At 35.6% G+C, this 21610-nt stretch overlaps 1 protein-coding gene across 3 annotated transcripts in view; it reads right to left on the minus strand.

The window, feature by feature from the left end:
- The window catches only part of LOC117166950 (serine-protein kinase ATM-like), a 41991-nt gene that overhangs the window by 5883 nt on the left and 14498 nt on the right, over window positions 1-21610 (minus strand). The window contains exons 2-15 of one of the 3 annotated variants that reach the window (XM_033351432.1): window positions 20412-20549; window positions 19936-20317; window positions 19495-19845; window positions 19010-19409; window positions 14217-18012; window positions 13688-13865; window positions 10871-11203; window positions 10473-10778; window positions 7509-7723; window positions 7013-7347; window positions 6460-6932; window positions 6156-6385; window positions 5956-6072; window positions 4229-4384 (exon numbers count right to left, since the gene is read on the minus strand). In XM_033351432.1, the coding sequence (XP_033207323.1) occupies window positions 4229-4384; window positions 5956-6072; window positions 6156-6385; window positions 6460-6932; window positions 7013-7347; window positions 7509-7723; window positions 10473-10778; window positions 10871-11203; window positions 13688-13865; window positions 14217-18012; window positions 19010-19409; window positions 19495-19845; window positions 19936-20317; window positions 20412-20549 (7410 nt within the window). Of the gene's footprint in view, window positions 1-4228; window positions 4385-5955; window positions 6073-6155; window positions 6386-6459; window positions 6933-7012; window positions 7348-7508; window positions 7724-10472; window positions 10779-10870; window positions 11204-13687; window positions 18013-19009; window positions 19410-19494; window positions 19846-19935; window positions 20318-20411; window positions 20550-21610 lie in introns of all 3 variants that reach the window. The other 2 variants (XM_033351433.1, XM_033351430.1) reach the window with 2 other exon arrangements.

Raw genomic sequence — 21610 nt, forward strand, 5'->3', positions numbered from 1 at the left:
ACAATAATTGATAGCCCAGAGGTCGGATTCTCCGGAAAAATGTCCACGAAGCTCGTCATCCATTTCAGCCAGATCTTTAGGCTTGAGAGAAACCTTGGCGTTAATGTTTCTCCGGGTCGTAAAGCATCGCTCTTCATCTATTGGATGTCTGCCCGCGGTTGGCCTTAGTGTCGCCTCTCTTTCTCTGTTGCCGGCTTGTTCTAGCTGTGGTAGAGTAGGCGTTCCGCTTACATAGCCCCTTTTACGGAGTAGTTCAGCATGGTTTCGCAGACGCTGCTGCAAAAAGTGCGATAGCTCCGGGTGTTTGTCGCACCACAGAGCATGCAGCCGTGCCATGTAACCCCGTTCAGGGGTCACACTCGCATCGTAGCACTCTAGCAAGTCGTGATTCAGTCGCTCCGTCCACCCAAAGGTTGCGAAATCCCGCCGATCCATCGCATTGAATCCATTTTCATTGGCTCCCTCAGCTCTAGATTGGTCGGCATTGTTGGCCGACCCATTGTCGGGAGACCTGCGCGTTCTGTTGTTTTGAACCGCACTTACTACAACTATGTTTGGTGTTGTCATTTTTGTTCCCACGAGAAGCTAGGGAAAGGGGTTCGTCCATCCTTGTAGAGCCCCGCATGCAAGGATAAGGTTGCATACTCTGAGAGGTTGCCCGGTATCCCAGAGTCACCGTTCTAGACACCTCACCCAGGTGCCATTCAGCTTTCGGCACGGTTTTCACACCTCCGCTTGGGGGTTAATTCCTTCGGGACCACCCCTGGACAAATATCCGCAACTGCCTATTTATTTTTGTAACCATATTCAGCAGAAACCCTTGGTACCGGGACCCTCTATCCGCAACCCGAGGACGCGTTCGGTGGCTTTGTCATAGGCCCTTCGGTTTGATTCTAGAGGAATCAAAACCGAATTTATATTATTATATAATAAATAATAATAAATAAATTACATAATTTAATTTTATATATATATATATATATGACCTTAAGCTCTCTGCTTCTTTAAAAGAGAACCTTGTAATCCTTGTGGTGGCAGTATATATATTCACTAAAGCCATTGGCATTTGCTTTCGACTGGACAATTGTGCCGGCGTCCATCTACACCAAGGAAGACTAGAAAATACATCAACGCGTGACAATCACGATCTTCAACTCGTAGGTGAAAATACCATTCAACATTTGGTACTGGAGACTCATATGCATATCTTGGAATACCGCGAGCGGAAACCCAAGATGTGTCTGTGTTAAAAACGGCCATTGAAAAAAGGTATCGAAAACTTCTCAGAAAAATTTGGGCTTCCGAATTATCTGGGAAGATTAAGATCCAGGTGACCACTAGTTTGGCCGTTCCTATACTGTTTTACACGTTTGGTGCAGTAAAATGGAACGTCGATGAATTGAAGCAACTTGACTGAAGCACAAGCAAGATGATGACGGCGTTTCTATAACGTGCCGCAGACAGGGCCGTAGTGGAGCTTGGTCTCCTATTTGATTCCAGAGACATTACACATGGCCTAGCATCGCTAACACCTTTGGTGCTCAAAAGTCGTGTGCAGGAAGCAGAAAAATTCGCTTCTATTAAGAGAACATGCTGACAAGTCTGAGGGATTTTTGAGGAATTTCTTTTAACCTGTCAATGCGGCATTAGATACAACTTAGTTTACCGCGACCGCATGATTAATGTGCCTGTAGTTAATATTAACTGCTGAGCGGGCAAGCAAGACTCAGAAACACTTGGACATGTTCTCAGTCAGGGTGCTCACAAGATTGAATTTTCCAATTTCCCTGATATTTTACCCGACTTTTTTTGACAGATGAATTTCCCTGACAGGAAAGTATTACAAAAGCAAATAAGGTTTCAATAATGTTTCAAGCAAAATAGTGAGACAAGCCAGAAAAAAGCGATTTGCATGGTAGTATGGATTAATTAGGTAAAGAAAATATATCAAAATTATCAATAGATAAATAACTACAAATAAAAACCTAGAAATGGAATTCTATTTTTAAAGAATGTACATTGAAAAAATGTGAGAAGACTGCTCTCATCAGATCACTTTATGGCATTGTAATAATGCGTCCGTGACTGATGATATATACCGGGACAGCCCCGTGCAAACTGATCAAATAAAAATCCAACTCTAACCAACAATGCCTTCGACATGTTGGGCAGTATAAGCCTGTGACAATATGTCAAGACAGAAATGTTTTTTAAGAATAATAATAATGCTTTATTGACTTTCTAAGCCATGCGATGACGCTCTGGGGTACAAGAATGAAGTATACTATGGTTCTGTTTAGCGTTGTATCCATTGAGAAAAACACTAAACAGCATGTCTCATGGGTTCAAAATTCATGATAATGCGGATGGTCATCAAGTGACCCATCTTCTTTACATGGATGACCTGAAGCTGTATGCTAGCTGTATGACTAGATAAATGTAGAACAGTACATTTAATCAGAGGGGAATTAGGGACCGCAGAGTTAGAGAACGAGTTCGAAAATGACATCGAGGCAATGGTTGCAGGCGAATCATATAAATATCTGGGTATTCTTGAATTTAAGGGTATTCAACATACGATAGTTACGACATGCCTAACGACTGCCTTCACTACGAGACTCAGATTAATTATGAAGAGTTTTCTCAACTCGGCAAACAAAATCAGGGCGATCAACACATATTCCATCCCTGTCCTCACGTACTCCTTCGGGCTCATAAAATGGTCTAACACCGACCTTGAAATTTTAAACAGAATTGTTCACGTAGAAATGACGAAGCACCAAATGCACCACAAAAATTCAGCGATTGAAAGGGTAGTTCTACCACGACATTCAGGGGGTAGGGGCGTTGTAGATGTCAAAAACTGTTTGAGTCACAAGTTATACAGTTGCGAGACTATTTTAACAGCAAACGAAATGTTGCGTTTTACAGTACCATCTATCAAGCGGATCTTGAATACACGCCCTTAAATTTGTCCTCAGATGGGGCCTTGAATATCAGGGCAGAAACCATAGAGGAATTAGAAATACAATGGAGGCAGAAAGCCATCCATGGCAAGCACCCCAACACGTTAGATCAAAATGAAGTGGATAGTGAGGCATCTAATATTTGGCTAAGCACCAGGAATTGTCGCAATCACGTGTTACATCAAGACGTGGTTGACCGGTGCCGATTATGTGGAGATATCAACGAATCCATCGAGCACATTATTGATGGCTCTCACATAATGGCTTAGAGAGAATATACGCACAGACATAATGTTGTAGCGGGCATTATAAATCAACAACTTGCCCTAAACCTAGAACTCTTAAAAGAATGGATGTCCTTCTGTAGATACATCCCAATGCCCGTTTTAGAAAGCGAAGATTACATCTTATATTGGGATGTTACTATCCAAACGGATAATTACATCCGGGCCAATCGACCTGACATCGTGATGTGAGAAAAAAAATGTGGAAGAGTCTACATCATCGACATTGCTTGTCCCCTTAACCGAAATTTGCAGTCAACCTATACAACCAAGATCCACAAGTATAGCGAGTTAAGGCATGCAGTAAAGACCATATGGACGAATGTGAATCATGCATCTGTTCATCCCATTGTGATTTCGGCTACAGGCAATGTACACGCAAGATGCACTGAACATCTTGAACATTTAGGAGTCAGTAGGGTATTGGCAACAGCTCAGAAGGCGGTTTTATTACCAACCTATCGCATTGTAAGAAACTTTCTTGATCATCAGGAAGCGAGCGATTAAAAACCCGTGGAGTGGCAGATGGTAGCTCTAAGAAAGCATCCAGAGGTGACTGTTATCACCTCCAACGCTCGCGGCCGCTCGTAATTGTATACCTACACCATCATCGCAGGAGGTTTGAACCATCGTATTAAATTATTTGAATTAACTTATAACATTTTAAAATCATCAGTCACTTGACTTAGTCCGTGGCTATGATGTATAACCGGGTTTAACCGAGTAAAAGTTTAATAAAAATACATAAATAATAATGGTAGCTCTAAGAATGAATCCAGAGGCGGCTTTTGTCACCTCCAACGCTCGCGACCGCTGTTTAACTATAACAAAGGTAAAAGACCAATTCCAAACTATACCATGCTCCTAATTTTGTACTTAAATCGTCTCAAAATTTGCAAACATCGTATCATATTAACTTATAACATCCTTCATAGAAAAAGCCAATTTTATAAACAACTATTTCCTATCCATACTTACTTCCATTTTCTTTCTACACTGCAATCCTGTATAATTCTCTGGATAATACTTCTTATGAATCCCTGAATTCCGGTCGATACCAATAAGAATATTCGCTATCGGTAATGTATTTTCACACCATTCTAAAACCCCCGATCGCTGTGTCAAAGGAACTACCTGGATCACCAAAATATAGAAGTGTTAAATCTTTGCTGATTAGAAAACGGTAAATATATGAAAACACTAATGTACATCAACGTCTAGTGCAAAACGGTACACTATATAGCACAGATATTAGAAATTTGGCTCAAATGTTAAGCATTAAATTTAGTATGAAGATTCCTTTTGCCATTAGAAAGAGTTTGACGTTTTTTGAATGAAGGATTTTTTCACCACAAAATTTTATAATGAAAACGAGGTATTCCTTCATGTATTGTTCATGCGTGCGAAGAAGGCTTATATGTTCGCAGGCAAAAATATGTGGTCAGAGTGAATTGCGCAACGTTCAAAGATGGCGAAATCATGTGTTTGGGAGAAAGCGATCAAGGTGTTGATTTGAGAAAAAAAGTTTAATTATTAATTGAAGGTATTAAAATGATCTTTAATTTGGTAGTTCAAGCATGAAAATTCTTTAACTTTTTCCCTCAAAAAGTAATAAAAACCTGCAAAATTACCGTTTTTCAAAATCTAATTATATTTTCGAAAATTCTGTGAAAATCTATTAAAGTCTCTGAAAAGGTGTTGTCAATTAAGCTGAAAATACAGGCAAAATTTGAGCTCAAAATAATAAAGTTTTTGAGAAAAGTTATTTGTTACTAAAAAATATACTGCTTTCTCGTTAAGGCTAACTTTTTTTTAGTCGATCACTATGTACATCTAAAAATAAGGTAGAAACCTAAATTTGTCTCAAAGCGCGCTGAAAATGACTGAAAAACGTAATACGCCGTGAGGCCCCGTAGCGTTCGATTAAGCGTAAGATGATTTTCCCTGTTTTTTATTTTTTTATTTCAGGCGTGTTTTTAGTACCTTTAACTTTGAACCTATTTTCCTAGAAACAGTGTTTCTTAAGCTGGTACCATAATCTCCCAAAAACATAATTTCGCCAACTTGGAACATTGCGCGATTCGCTCTGACCACATATTTTTGACGGTAAACATATAAGCCTTCATTTGAGGCATGAAAAATACATGATGCCATACCTCGTTTTCATTCAAAAATTTGATGGTGAAAGGGGACCTTTTTATCTTCGTTCCCTGGTCGATTTCATTAATTTCGAAATTCACAGGAACATTTGACAAATGTTAAAATTTAACAAATTCGTGGCAGTTTTTTTGTACAAAAAAAAACTTTCCAAATAACGCAATACGAACAAACTTTGCAGAGGAAAGTGAGGTATTTCTCTTTAGACAGTCTACAAAAAGTGTCTATTCCACTTTTCTCGATATTTTATACTGTTTTCGAAATATTTCAACCAGCTCTGTTCAACCAGTCTCTTCTGTAAAATTATAGAACAAACAAAACCCTTTTTTTCATGCGTGAAGTTAAATGTCTCTATTAGTTAAAAAATAGAAGATTAAAAAAATTGACACCATTAAAAAATTAAATTTTGAAAAAACGTTTGGCATCCAGGTAAAAGAGTTGGCATCTAATTGCATAACAAATTTCAAGGTTTTGTAATAATTTGAGAAAAATTTAAGTGTACTTATTTAGACACACTTTAAATAAAAGGTATTATAAATAGAAATTACCTTGTATGTCCTAATGTTTAGTTTTCTTTCCTTGGTTTCTTTATTTGCTCTCAGTAAAGAATTAATGACGGTGAAGACTTGCTGCATCACTGCGTCTTGTCTCATATCATCTTGTCCCTACAATAATATTCTATATTACTAAAACTCATTAGAGTCGAGACTGTTTATGATATTAAAGTTCTTTACGATCATACACTCACTTTAACTAATTGTCGTCTGATGATTCCATCAGTTCCAACACATTCAATTTTCTTCGGAGCATTGACACCACCAACGGTTATGAAATTGCTTTTATATTCACGAATGCCAATAATATTATCGTAATTTCCGTTCGTTCGAACGCTTAATGCCATTGTTGGTATAATGGTATTATTTAAATTTTTTATTTTATATATCACTTGATTAAGAGGAATTACATGCTTTTCGTTTGCTAAAAAATATTAATTTTATTGTATACATACATAAATATATCGTATATGCATATCAATACAAAAATCAGCTTACGTCGTTTCTTTTGTACTTGCAAATATGCAAGCATTACCAGAGCACGTGAAAGTTGTGTCATTTCTTCTACAATCGGACGGATTTTCGTTTGCAATAGTTGATTAATTAGTTTTGTTGCAGCTTTCATTCTAGGTTTAGATTCATCTCTTGAAGATACTTGACATGGAGAAAACTCAGAATCGCCATTTAAATTTTTCAATGCCAATAGTATAGGTAATGTATGATGTGGATGTTCCAGCGCGCATTTTTTCAGGATTTCATTGATTTTCGATGAAAACTGTGTATTTGCTAGATTCATATGCGGCGCTAACTGTGGAATTAGTGGGACAAACTTGTATGATGCGATTTTCGGAAGATATTTATTTAGGATTTTGTTGAAATGTTCGTGATGCGTATTGTCCAACCAAAGAGACACCACCCGAAATATCAAAAAGTCATGGTCTTTGCTCTGTTCCAATGTTCTCAAATAATACCTGTAAGCCGATTTTAATATTCAAGAACTAAAACTCATATTAAAAATTTTTAAGAATTAAATAAGTAAAGAAACACTTACTCTAACGCTAGCAAAAGGTAGGTATTCTTATCCTTCTCGAAATTCTCTAGTTCTGCTACATCATTTTTGCTCTGTCTTTGGTAAATACCTATAGCTCTTCTCAGTTCAGCATTATTAGAATAATCATCTGGCGAAACATTAGACATTTCTGCACATGATTGTATAGTCTTGAAGAGTGGCGACTTTATAAAATCTGTGATTTGTCTGTATTGCATGTCAGAAAATCGAGCTAAAGCAGCCTGAGTTTCATATAAATTTTTCAAATCCTCAGACGTAGGTTCATTGATAGATAAAAATGTTTTTATCGACTCCTGGTAGTATTTTTTGATAATAACCTGCAAATAAAGTTTAATTTACAGGTTGGCTGACTTGCAATAACTAATAACATTTAATACATGTGAGTTTTTAATCGACATTCTCCTAAAGTTTTCAAGCACATGGGCACACATACACGTGAATATCAACTCCGTTAAATATTTCAAGTTATATTACTTACTTGGGGATTTCCCGATTCCGTTTTTCCTACCCAATTTCCAAAAACACATAAGGCTTGTGCTCGTAAACTCGGACTAGCTGAATTGTCGTTCATTAAAAGATTAAGGAGAAACTGACCGATGTGTTGATTATTTTGACTCCAGTCTAAGTGTGCTTCCAGATAATACAATTTATTTTTCATTTCCTGAGAAAGATTGTTTTCTTTTGCTAGAGAATCTGACAAATCATAACATTTATGTCAATGGTGTTCAGTAATCAACCTATACTTAAATTCCAAAAATCGTAGTCATGATAAAATGCTCGAATAATCTAATAACTTTACAGAGAAAATTCAATTTTATGAATAGTGGAAGCTAGGGATATGCAAAAAAGGCCGAAACCAGATCGGGATAAAAGTTTTTGGATTCCCAAAGACGTTCGGCTTTTTGAACATGTTCGGGTTTAAAAAAATTTCGGATTTTCGAAATTTATATATTATTTTGAAATTTTGAGTAGCAATATTGAATCCCACACTCTACCGTCGGGAATAGCCGGTATGATCAGCGAAAGTATTATTAACAATTACTGAAAACTTTGAAACGTGATTACTTGTCCTAAAAAGAAGCAGGAAAATATTTTTAAAAACCTTTAGAAAGCTTATTAAATTTTGTACCTGGACTTGAACTTATGGCGTGACCTAGGAAAGTTGTAGCAAAAATCTCAAATTCATACCATATAGTCTTATAGTCTTATCTTTAATTTAAGCCAATACAACTTAAAAAATCTTCATGGCTTCACAAGATACGACTTGGACATTAACTATCATATATTGAGTACCCGTCAATATTTTTGAAGTTTCATTGTATTAAATTAAATATGTGATTTCACAGATTACGTCCTATGGATTTAAGTTTATTCCGTAAGTATTCTAAGTTATAGCTCGAGTTGAAGTTAAGAAACAAAGTCTGAGAAATTTCTTAACGATCAAAGCTCCCGGAGTCGACAGCAGTAATTGCCGACTGAAACTTGACATTTGAGACTTGAACATTTTTAGTCTTATCTTCAGAACACGTAATAATTTTTTAAGTTGTATTGGTTCAATTTAAAAGTAAAACTTTAGAGACTGTGTGGTATGAATTTCAGAATTTTTTTGAATTCCAGGAACTAAATTTGAGAAATTCTTGCATTTGTTTTAAACTTCTCACGTGGCATATTCTTTTCAAAAGTTTAAAAATATCTCTATTGTGGCTCCATTGGTGCGTGAACGATTAATCACATTTCGAAGTCAAAAGTGATTTTTAATAGTACCGACAATTTCCGACTAAAATTACGATTTGGCATAGGATGGGAAATATTTGTGGGTTTCCACATGGGTTTTTATATGAATTCCTTTATGAAAACGTATGAATTGCTTCTACATGAGATCCCACATAGGGGTACGTTTTTTTATTTCAAACCCATCCATGTAGGAACCTTCATAAAAACATACAATTATAACCTATATAAATTCCCATCCTATACTCCTACGTTAGATCGTAATTTAAGACTTGTATTCATAAAGGATCCCATGTGGGATCTCATTTAATTTACTATATAGACTTATTCAGTACGAGAAATTTAGAATTTTTGTCATTCTGAACCTTATTTATTGAAATTGATATTCTTTAAACTTTATTTATAATTATTATACATTTACACCTATTTATATTTATTTATAGTTGTGAGCAATATTTATATTTATTAAACTTAATTACACGAGTTGGTAATTTGCGATCTAAATTACTATTCCGGCCTTCTACACTCTACAGAGCAACTTAGAGGTCCGTCCGGCAACATTAAAAGGAAAATTCCGGCTAGGCAGGTTGGATTCCGGCCTAGTAGCGGAGTCAACTAAGGTTCAAACTTGGAAACCGGGAGGCGTTCCACAGATTTAAATGAAACCTTTTGCATTGTTTTGCTTAAGATGTATAATTTAAAGTTGAATAACTAAAACAAATAAGGACCAAAAGCCACGAAAATAGTGTGTATATGTATATTGGGGTTGCTGATTTTAAATTTGCGGGTAAAAAATTAAAAATGGCGGCTAAACTTTTTTTCAAACATTTATTAAAAAAAGATTATTTTTGGAAACAGTGCATCGGAAAAAAATTATTATCTACAGACAAATAGTTATTTCAATTCACAACAAGAATTTCGGCATAAATTTTTGCTCCGCGGGACATACTTTCTGAGCATTCATCCCTCAAAGTAGGGGGTAAGTTTCATCTCGCGGGTGACACGCTCCTTCTATAGCTCATATCTCGAAACAAGGTGAGTTTTTGAGGAAAATGTGTAAGATTTAAATTGTAGAACGGAAAATTTTGTACATTTTTAATTATATACACTTTTATCCAGAAACGAACCCATTTCGAGATATAAGCTACGCAAGGAACGTGCCACCCTCGCGGTGGCATTCATTTTTTTTTTCATACGAGCATTCTTATTGTAAATTGTAAGAAGTATCTGCATGTAAAAAATAATTTTTTTCCGATGCATCGCATTCAAAATCAATGCTAAACTCCATTTTCTGGGTGTGTTTTGTTCCACTTAAGAATGTTTTTACCCTTAATTCCAAGTTCAACTTATTTTATGTTACCTACCAACGACTTAAAGAATATGTATTGCAAATATTAATAATCTCTTTTCCTTTTCTTTCTTTTTATAAAACGTTCAAAAAACGTTTAGCCGTCATTTTGAATTTGTTTACCGTCAAATTTATAGTCAGCAACTCAAAAGGTTTCATTCAAATCGGTGGAACGCCGCCAGGTTTTCAAGTTTTTCATTTTTAACGTCTAACGTGACTCTTCTGTAGTGGAAACCCTGTGTACAAGCTTCCAGTACTCGAAATTGTTCGATAATCCGAAAGTTTCGAGATACCGTACATGTTCAAAAACAACATTATACATTAGATACATTATTATTATTGAGTGAGTTTGAATAAGATCACCTAATGCTCGAGTAGCGACCCTGAAATGTCCTCTCTCTTCTGCATACTGAATCAATTCTAAATAAATATCAGGAAGAACACTCTTGACAAATGCATCACCCTCGAGAGATTGTTTCATTTTACAGATTGCGATTCTTTGCGAAAACAAAGGTTCTACGTATTCGAAATCGTTATTTTTTATATAATTGTGATGATGCCAATCGAAAAGGCGGTTTGCGTATTCAGATGGTTTTGTTGAGGCCCATTCTTCGATTTCCCGCAACATCTGTAGTTGACTTAACATAGGATACATAGCTTTACAGCTTTCTGTAAAAATAAATATGAATACGTGAAGTGGTAAACTTGCACATCAAAACAAAGTACAATTATAATTTTTTTAGACGAATGACATAAGTTACCTAAACTGATGTTGCGAAGATATTTTATCACACAATTTCGAGCACTGTAAAGTGCTCGTTTGACTCCAACTTCATCATTATCATTAAGGCACTTGAGGGCTTCATAATGATAAGAATAGTAACTTTGATTCCTCTCGCAGTTCAAAGAATTGAAATTAGGCTGCGACCCATATGTGGTTTGCTTGGGATCCAATAAACTCCAATCGCCAAGGCGCCAGGCACACTCGAATTTGTAGTCTTTATTACAGTTGTTCATGCTTTCATCATTTATACTTGGCATAAAATGATTCAACAAGAAATAAAGACCAGTATTTTGTAGGACATGTAACATATCTAAAAAATGATAAGCACAAATGTTTATATTTATTTGGACCTTTCAAGTATTGTTTTAGGAACTTTCCTTCATCTTAATTTATTGATTCTATTGTGGGCGGAGGAGCCAGCGTGACCCCCCCCCCCCTCCCTCTCACAAGTCTCTATAAAGCCCATTGTGCCACACCTGTGTTTATTCTTAAGACAGTATACCGAATCTGAGCTCTTTCACAGAGTTAGATCTCGGTGCATTTATTTGTTTTTTCATTTTTTCAATGTTCTAGACATATACTTCTCGGGTGCCAGGCGTAGTCCATGGCACAATGAAGGACGTGGACCTCTTTGCACAGAAAAGGAAACCTCATGCACTCTACTATCCGGCCATATAAAAAAGGGGCCACGTTAGGGTGGATGGAACGGTCCTTCTAAAATCATCAGTTATATCAGTGCTCGGCAAACTTTTGGCTCAATTTTCAGGTATGCTTAGGCCCGTCCCAAATTCATTTTTTCTACTACTTTCCCGTCTAATCATGAACCTCAGTGTGAGTGGGCTTACTCCTGCAAGGGTATTTTGTCCACAGTTATGTCAAAGTAAGGAAGTTTAAAAACTTTGAATTAATCAATTAGCGATTTGAAAATAGCACAATCAGCATCAATGAATTTTTCCGACTCCAATGATATATTACTTGCTTAGAAAAGTCGAAAATATGAAGGAGTTTAATATCAAGAAACTTCAACTTAATATTCAATTTAATACTGAATTCTTCTCAAATTTTCAACCTTCATAGACAAATCATATGTCTTTGGAATCAGAAAAATACGCAGATTTCAAATATATTACTTTTAAATTACTGATTGCAAAATTAGGAATTTTTAAATTTCAAATTCTTTTCCCATTTTCCAACAAAGGCCCCTTAAGGAAAGGGATGATCTGTCCAAGCTCGCAGGTACTGACCTGAAAGTAGGTCGTCGATTAGCCAAGGCAGCGTAACCTAGCCTGATCAAGACCATGCCGACCACTGAGTTAGATACCCACATTCAGCGCACAGTACTACTGTTTTCTCAAAGTCGACTAATTACATATAGTTAAGGTAGGGACATACAAATTAAGGTAAGTTCCGAACCACCAAAGCCCCTGTAGAAGTACATCGAACAATTTTCATTTGTACCGGCACAGGGATCGAACCACAGAAATCCAGAAATCTTAATGTTCCATAATTCCATAATTCCTTCTGTTTCTAAAAAATTCTCTGAAAATACTGATTACATTCTGATTATGAAAATATTCTAGGTCTAGGTTCTATCGTTTGCTGTACAGACTATAGTTCATGCGTTATTAGTTCCAGGACTGGGAGGGGGTGAATGTTTTCGTTTATTCTGCGAAATGTACTCGTGCGCATAGTTTTCGTTATAAAGGAGAAAAAGTAAAAAATTACAAACTTGTAATATCACATTTTTATCTACAGAATCTTATTCGGGAGACCCTGACAACTGAACTTCACTACTATAAGTTCAAAAATAACAAATTAAAACATTTTTGATCGAGAACAGAAGTTGCGGTTCCTACATAACCCATTCTGGTGACTGCCGGGTACGTGAAAAATGTTAGTGACTGGAGGGTTAAATAACATTTTAAAAAGAATTTAATCTATCGTTTCTAAAAGGAAATTTTCTGCTCTACAAATATTCTTATATGAATTTTTTCCGAAAAACTACTCTTTTATAAGTGATGAGTCAACAGCCCCGCCTAGAGCTGATTACGCATTTGCCTATACAGCAAAAGTCGAAAGAAATGTTTTTTTGTAAATTTTATTTTAAATACTTTCACTCCTATTAATTTTTGTTCTCCGGTGCAAACTTTCCTAAATAATAGTAAAAACCAGCGCTACTGCCCGTTTAGGAGATGTTATTCTAGGCTAAAGGTGTATGCGTAAGGGAGCCGATGGAGAACTTTTTCGGTATTCATTTCTATTGCCCTCAGAGACATGATGGTAAAGAAAACAAAAACTTTCCTAATTTTTTCTGGACATTGACCTTTTTCGAACTAATTTCCCCGGACTTGATTTTTTTAACTTTTTTAATTCTATCGAAATTCGCTGAAAATTCTGGAACGTTCTGGACTATTCAAAGATTTCCCAAAATATTTGGAGTATTTCAGATTGAGATAAAAGTTACTGAAAAATAATAATAAAATACGAATTATCTCGAAAATATTTGATTATTATTATTATTAAATATTTGAATAATTATTGAATTATCTCGAAAATATTTGAAATATCTACTTTCACCTAATTTCGGTGACCCTAGCCTCTATTCCTATTTTCTCGAAGCGCGCTGAAAATATTTCGCCTACATTCACGGAAGTTTCATGACGCTAGGCATATCCTTTTTAATATTGCTGTATATATTTTACAAAATTCATTGACTGCACCTCGACGATGCTGGATACAAATTGAGTAAAATAATACGAAATTTCAAGTATATTACAAAGTAAAAGGAGCTTACCTCTCGTAGAATCAATCCCACAAGATAGTTCAATATCTTGCATCAGCATTGCCTTATCCCATTGTTTCAAATCCACATAATGTTGAATCCGGGATGATGGATTCAGTAAATGCATTGATCCACATCCATGAATGGCATCTGGATCGCCGATTTTGACATTTGCTTCTCGAATAATATCCTGCAATATTTTTCCTTTAACTGGATCACGATCAATGATATAGTCAATGATAGTCGTAAAGCCTATATCACGGTTCCCATTTAAAAAAGAATCACACCAAAGTTCTGCATATAGGACAGACGTAAAATAGGCAGAGCAAAACTGAGCCCCTTGAGCGATTAATAAATAATCAAGATTTAAACGCACAGTGCTCTCAGTCTGTATCCATACGAAATTAATGACATTTAACATACAGTGCATCGATTCGTGAGTGCAGCTTGGATTTTTGCGTTCATTACGTGCATCTGGTAGAGAGTCGGCATTTAAACGAGAAAAATGATAATGAAAGAATCGGTTGATATAGACGCATACCTCCTTGACTAATTTTGGATCCCCAAACAATACGTTTACCATCCATGGCAACATTTTCTCACAAAATTGTACAGATAGATTAAAAATCGGAACGATTCTTTTTATGTAAAAATTTCGAAAACAGTCTGCAATTATACAAGAAAATTTCATTATCCAGGCAGAGTACGAACCACTAGAAATTTCAATCCAGGCATCGTCTTTTAAATCTGAACATATTTCTAGATGTACCATCTCAGCTGGAGTATTTATGTTAGATCTTGATAAAAATGGAAGAATGTGATCGATTGAAAGCCGCATTTCCGTACTATCCATGGCACACTCGAAGTCGTCCAAGTAGTTTTTCTTCATTAAGTTCTGGCCCCAAACTGAAGACAGAACGACGTATAAGGCGTCAGCACTAGCTTCACGCAACTCAATATTTTTATCATTAACCAAATCAGACAAAAGTATTAATACTCTGTGCGTTAAAATTTCAAATCTGTTTGAGTTCTCCCTGCGTTGAATTTGATCTGGAAGTAAAATCATGGTAGCTAAATTCCCTGGGCCTAAAAGACCTAAACACTTCGCTGCCTCCTGGGATACTTCAGGGTCAGAAGATTTCATAAGTTTTGCAAGTCGACTTATCAATCGATGTAGTTTACTCGAAGTGCAATCTTCCGCAAAACCGCGAAGTGATTCCAACTTCTTGTAGTGTTCCTTTAATTCATTTCGTCTTGAAGATAATTGGTCACCCAAACGAACAATGCTTTCTGATCCACTGAAATTCTTATCGGAACTGACGTTCAAGAAGTGTTCGACCTCAGTTTCCAAGCTGCGAGATTCTCGAGTACTATATCTGAGACTGCTATGTATTTTTATCAATTCGTCAAAGACGACTTTGTTTGGAAAGAAATCTAAACTTGATATAGCATCAATAAATAAATCTTTCTTATCGGCTATGAGAAACCGAAGTGCCTGAAGAGCGGAAGATTTCTCATCCTTGCAAACACGTCTTGTCAAAGTCTTGATGGTGGGAATAAAAATTTCTTTGACAACTTCGGATTTTTCTGGTAAGACCAATTGTAGGAACATGCATGAATACTTGCATGCTACTTCAGCAACCTGATCATCTTCTTCGTCAATTTGGCAGAGCAAAGTATAAGAAATGTCTCTGATAATAAAGGAAGATATTTCCCTAAAAAGAAAGTGTTTTATTTCTTTTGATATCGTGTTACAGAAGAAGATGAACTGATGAAAAGCTTTCAGTTTGTGCTCTCCGCTACTGTCATAGATGTTACGTGCTAACTTTAATAACACTTTTTGCAAAACGTCGCGTCGTTCAGCTGCCAGGTAGTGAATTAATTTCCCTGAGGCGAAAAAGTTAATTTCCATAAATAATAAACAATCGTAAATGTTACTTGCCGTAAGTCGCATGAAGCCTGATTCCGGAAATGTGGTACTCAAGCTAAACATCTCTGCGAAATGCTTCTCATCGTGTAGTTCTTTCATAAGCAAGACAATTATTTGGTCCAAGGTCTCGTAAACCAGATCAATAAACCTTCGTACAGAACGGAATTCTTTTTGGTTAGTTTCAAGATTCCGAAGTATATCTTTCGCCTTATCATTAACGGAGTCTGAATTTTTGGAAACTTTAGGCAATAACCAGACAATGACATTTGGAAAACTGCGTTCAAATTCTCGTTCAAAGTTTAGTCCTTGTTGATTACAGAGGCCTACTGCTTGTGAAATATTGCCAGTTTTTATCAAAACTGGAAGTAGGACGTGCATATAATTTACGTAAAAAATGTCTTCATTTGCACAAGGAGTCAAGTCCCATGGAAATTTGTCAAAAGATTGTTGTTTGTGCCACCATTGCATCAGCAAATAATCCAAATTACTTTCCACGATTGTCTCTTGCCCTTTTGTTACGACATAAAGAACTTTCTGAACAGTTTTCGCTTTGATTTCCTTCTGCGATGCAAGATAAATAAGAGTGAATAGAGCCTGACATTTCAACAAGTCGCTTCCGTAAATGACAGCAGATATGACGTACAAAGTGCTCGTGACCCTCGTCATCCTTTCATCTGGCTTCTCATTATTATCTAATTTTCTATTAGTAATGAATGCATCCATTAATACTATTTTTAATTTATCAAAGAAGGATATCTTCCATCCATGATCAATCTCATGTGATGCAAATGCGCTGTATACACAACGAGCTGTTTCTAAACGTACTGTATAAAACGGACTGTTGACGTATTCCAGCAAGTATTCAATAATTGGTACTCTTTCCCCTATAGATTCGCTGTGATTTGAAAATTTGAACAAAGGATCCAGCAAAATTAACTTTTCGAGACATTTAAGAAATTCTAAGTACATGGATGGACCGTAAGTTTTTTTAATATCTTCGTTTTTTTCTTTTAGTAGATTATGAAAATAAACGATAATTTTTACTAGATTGTCTACATTCTGATCAAGTTTCATAGCTATTGTTAAAACTTTAGGAATTACGGACAACATTCGCCGAGCTGACGTTTGATCTTTGTACAAATACTGAAATGACTCGATCAATAAATTCATCACAGCTACGATAGAAGATTCTGTGTGCATAGAGCTTTCGCTCTTAATTACAATTTCTAAAATCATTAGAACCAATTCAGTATCGTCATAGGACTTAAAATCGTATCTATCACTATTTAACAAACTGCAAAGAAGCTCTTCTTGTACCTCAAGCATAACACCTTCAGTTGCTGTACAACAATATAATGCTAAAGTTTTTACGACGCTAATCCTCTCGGCGTTTTTATTAGCTTGCTCCTTCTTTATATCTTTGCCACTAAAATCCACGTCAGAAGTCGCTTGTAACATCCGAGCTTTGCTTCTAATATCACTCCCATCTCTGCTTTGTAAGAAGGCGTGTATATTCTGCAGTGCTTCGACAGGCGTACAGTGTACAATAATCTTGTTAACTGATCGATTAGGCGTTGTTTGAAAAAGTATTCTTAAGACTTTCATTACATGTAGTAAGGCTTTATGACGGAATTTAGCCAAATCGTTCTCAGATAAAATATGGAAAATATTTTTCAGAAATTTCTGAAAAAGAGGCATTAAAGGAAAATCTTCTAAACCATTCTGAAAAAGGTTCATTTCGTTCAAGTCTGAAATTATTCGTGCTAATAAAGCACACTTAACAATAATGGTTCTCAAGCCATCGCCATTATCAGCCGGCTTACAAATCTCTTCTAGCAGTGAATAAAGAACGTGTAAATTATCTTTCATGTACAATTGCTTCGACTGTTCTATGATAGTTTGTGCCGCGTGTGATTGACCAGTTTTCCTAAAAATATCAATTTTATATTCCATGGCTAGGTAACATTTTTCGATCTCCGAAAGATTATTAGGATAGTAAAGCTGCTCGGGGTTCAAAGGTTCGATATATTTTTTAAAGCTTTTTTTTAAATCCTTGCTCCACGATTTTAAAGTCAATCTGATCAATAATTCAGATATATTCTCGACTGAATCTAGAGTTACCAGTTTTTCCCACGGAATGTTTGAAGCCCATTGCAAAAGCTGAGTTGCCAGCAGACTCGCGACATTTTGAGCAGAGCTAAGATTCATGTTGAGGTCAGAGAGACTTTCAGGTAAAGTAGTATACCTGCAGACCACCAACAAACTTTGAAGACTAGAATGGGACCAACTTATTGTTTTCGTAACATATGTTTTCAGTAAAGAACTTAAATTCATCACCTTTTCATTCTCTATTAAATATCGCAGCAAGCGATGAGCAGCTTCTTGGTTCTCATTTGTGCTCAAGTAACTGAAAAAATGTAATAACAAATATTTCCATGAATGTAATTGTGTGAATATAAGCCTTAATTTTCGCTAATAATTAGACTTATAATAACACAAATCAAATACACTGTAGTCCCACAAGAAAAGTTCCCGTTATAGAGGACAAGGTGTTCCAAGGGGGCGAGAGATTTTTATTTTTGAGCTTACATTTTTTAGTTAAAAAAATTCAAAATCAGACTTGAAGACTTGAACAATTAAAAATTAATAGCGCCTGATGTTTAACATTTTTGATGAAAACATATATAATTTAACATTTATTACAATATTTAGATGTTCCGAAATAATTTCTAAAATAATTTTAAATTTGAAAAATATTTATAACTTCTAGATTTCTCAAGATTTTAAAATAAAATTGTAAAACTTTTGAAGAATGTTTAAACTATTTGAAATGAAAATAATTTAACTTCTAAACGAAGTGTTCAGTTCAAAAACTTTCGATGTTTCCAGCTTGAAATTGCTTAAAAAATACAATTTTAAAGTTCATTGATCGATTCTGTAATTGTCTGCATTTAATTTAAACTTATTTGATTTATAAGTGTTAGCATCTTCCATTTTATACGTGTAAATTATTGAGGAATCAAATACAAAAAGTTTTAATTTAAAAAGTTTAACTTCACTTTAAAAATTTAAGAATTCAAGAGTTCCACTTTGAATGCTTTAATTTGTAGTTAATTTATTATTACTTTAAATGAAAAAATATTTAGCTTTAGAGTTCGAATTTTTAAATTTGATTGATTTAATTGTATGTACATACTTAAAAATCAGTACTTTGATAAAGTTTGGTTTTCGAGCACAAACATTTTCATGTTCATTACTCCAACAGAAATGGTTCAAACGGCCCTGATTGCTTATGGTTTAGACAGTCTCGACATAGTACGAAGGAGAGTACCCACGACACGGCCTCTATAGCGGGACTGCAGTGTATGTACATAAAACATATTTTTGAAAAAATTAATTATCACCTTGTGACTGTATCCAAGATCTCGCTCCAGAACAATTTGTTATTACCATCAGATTCTTGGGAACCTAGATTCTTTTCAACGTCTACAAGTGCAATGCCTAAATTACACAAACTATCCAAAACCTTTGGAAAGCTACTACACTGCATGAGCAATGAAGAGAGCGTTTTTAAAAACAAGGTAAATTCATTTGCCTTCAATGTCGTGGGATATTGCTTAAAAAGCCTTGCGAAAATTTGAAGCATGGGCCAAGCACGCTCGAGAGTACAGCCTGTGATCATGTTAATCAACTTTCCATTTTGGCTTGAAGTGCGTCTTCTTTTCGAACTCTCTGTAGATTGACTTTCAACCTGACTAGTTATTTTTTCTAATGCAAGAGGATCTTCTACAATCTGTTTGAAAACTAAATACAATTGATAAATATTATGTCAAAAATGACAGATTTACCAAAGATTTATAATGTTAACTTGTAAATTAAAGAAGCATACCTTCACATCCAAGCTCAATAAAGCTTTCGGATAAATCTTGAGACTTGCTTTCCTGAATAATCATATTACACATGTTGTGTAATATAGTTTTCCAAACAGCTGCATCAACTGCATAACTAATTTCGTCGCCTATGACTGCTCCCTTGGGGTGATGGACTTGAACAAGAATGAGCAATAAGTCATATTTATCGTAGCTTTTCTTCAAGTTCATTAAAGCCGGTATCATAGTCTCTCCGAAAGAACACAGCATTAGGCGACCCTCTGTAGCTATTTCACGACAAACTGTATTTGCCAACTTAAGTGCAGAATCAATGAGTGCATCATTAGACTTCATATCCTCAAAGACTTCAGCTAATAAAAGTAATTTTTCATTTAACCAGGTACGCAAATAATTAGACAGTGCCGGTTTCCTAAATAAATTATGTTTTTATTTGCTCTTACCTATGAAAGGTAATAACTTTCTTGCTCGAACAATCAAATGTGATAAGGAACATCCATACTGCACGATGCCTTGAATTACTTCTAGCACATTCTCCTTTTTAACCGGTGAATTTTGGTTTTGATAACAGCAGATACAAATCATCAATAGTTCTTGCCATTGTTCTCGAGATATATTATTTCGATAGGCCGGAACAGCAATTATGTCAGCGTTCAAAACGGACATATACGTGAAATGACAAAAATTTAATGCTTCAGTACTTAACACTTGTAAAACGAATGAAACTAAATCAGAGGAGTTCAAAAGGTTACTGGCATGTTTTACAGTTTGGAGGAAAAGTTGTGAAGCATTCTTTTTATGAACTGCTGGAGTTCTATCTCCTTCCTAGAAATAAATACTTGCAATAAATAGGAAAGTATGAAATAAGACATACTTGAAATAAAACTCACGTAAAAATACTCTTAATAAAAATACATACACTTGTTACTATATGGTGCACACCGTGGAGGATTTCCTTCCATGAGACGGTACCTGGAATACTGTTTGCGCTATTACGAGTAATTTCAGCCAAAATACTCGCATTGTTGTACACTGATAATAAATTTTGTACCGCCGACTGCAAAATATATATACATAAATAGAATTTTCGCTGCCGAAAAAATGGTAAGAATGCAAAAAATTATATTGCACATATTACATATTTTCAAAAGATTATTTGATAAAACGGTATAATATATTTTCTTCGCTATTTAAAATTTGATTTTAACAATAAGAAAAAATCCAAAATACAAAGATAGGCCGCTGCATTAAGATCTACAAAAAGTGTGGCTTAAAAAAGGGTTCAAATTCGGATGAGACAATGGAGATAGAAGCTGGCGAGGCTTTCCGTGATTAGTAAAAACCGTTGTGGTGCTGAAAACAGGACACCAAAATAGCGAAAGTAAGAACTCGAAAACAAGGGCCAAAACTCCCAGAAGGCCCTGAGGTGATTCTGGAATTTGTTTCTACTACTCTTCTTGATCCACCATTAACACAAACAAATGGCCAAAAGCACTTATGGCCGTCCTGATTAGGAAAGTTGCTGTTTACATTTTGCCGTAATAAGGAATATTGTCGTATTGAGAATTTCAGGAATGTATATCTTACGGAAAACTCTAGAAAGCAACTTTCTTTACCTGAAAGTGGACATCTCAAGTAGTGGGACAGAGGAGATGGCCGCTGAATGATCATAAGATTGACTGACTAAGAGTGACGTGTCTACAGACATTCCACAGGGGTGGAATCCATCGAGCCAAAAAAACTCTAACTAGGTGCGCAGCTGCGTTGCAGTATAATCCTTAAAAATCACCAAGAGCATGATATATCTGATACTGACGTAGGGACTCTAATGGTGACAAAATTGCGCTACAGATAATTATTAGGGTAACGCTTGTTGGCGAAAACTGAGAATAGGCCAGTGAACGAAGCTGAATGAGGAGGCTTAAATGGAAATAATTTATAACAATGAACTTAGTTGTCAGGAAACTTCCTTAGGGGGTCTTGAAACACCTCCCAAAATTCAGTAAATTTGGGGGAGGGGGCGCTCGAGCCGCCATCTTCCAATATGGCGGATGATTTCATGTTTTTAGATTTTCCTTGGAAACGGCTGTTTTTAGAGCAAAAATAGTTATATAATAA

Source organism: Belonocnema kinseyi, chromosome 2 (genome assembly GCF_010883055.1).
Source record: "Belonocnema kinseyi isolate 2016_QV_RU_SX_M_011 chromosome 2, B_treatae_v1, whole genome shotgun sequence".
Taxonomy (NCBI): Eukaryota; Metazoa; Arthropoda; class Insecta; order Hymenoptera; family Cynipidae; genus Belonocnema; species Belonocnema kinseyi.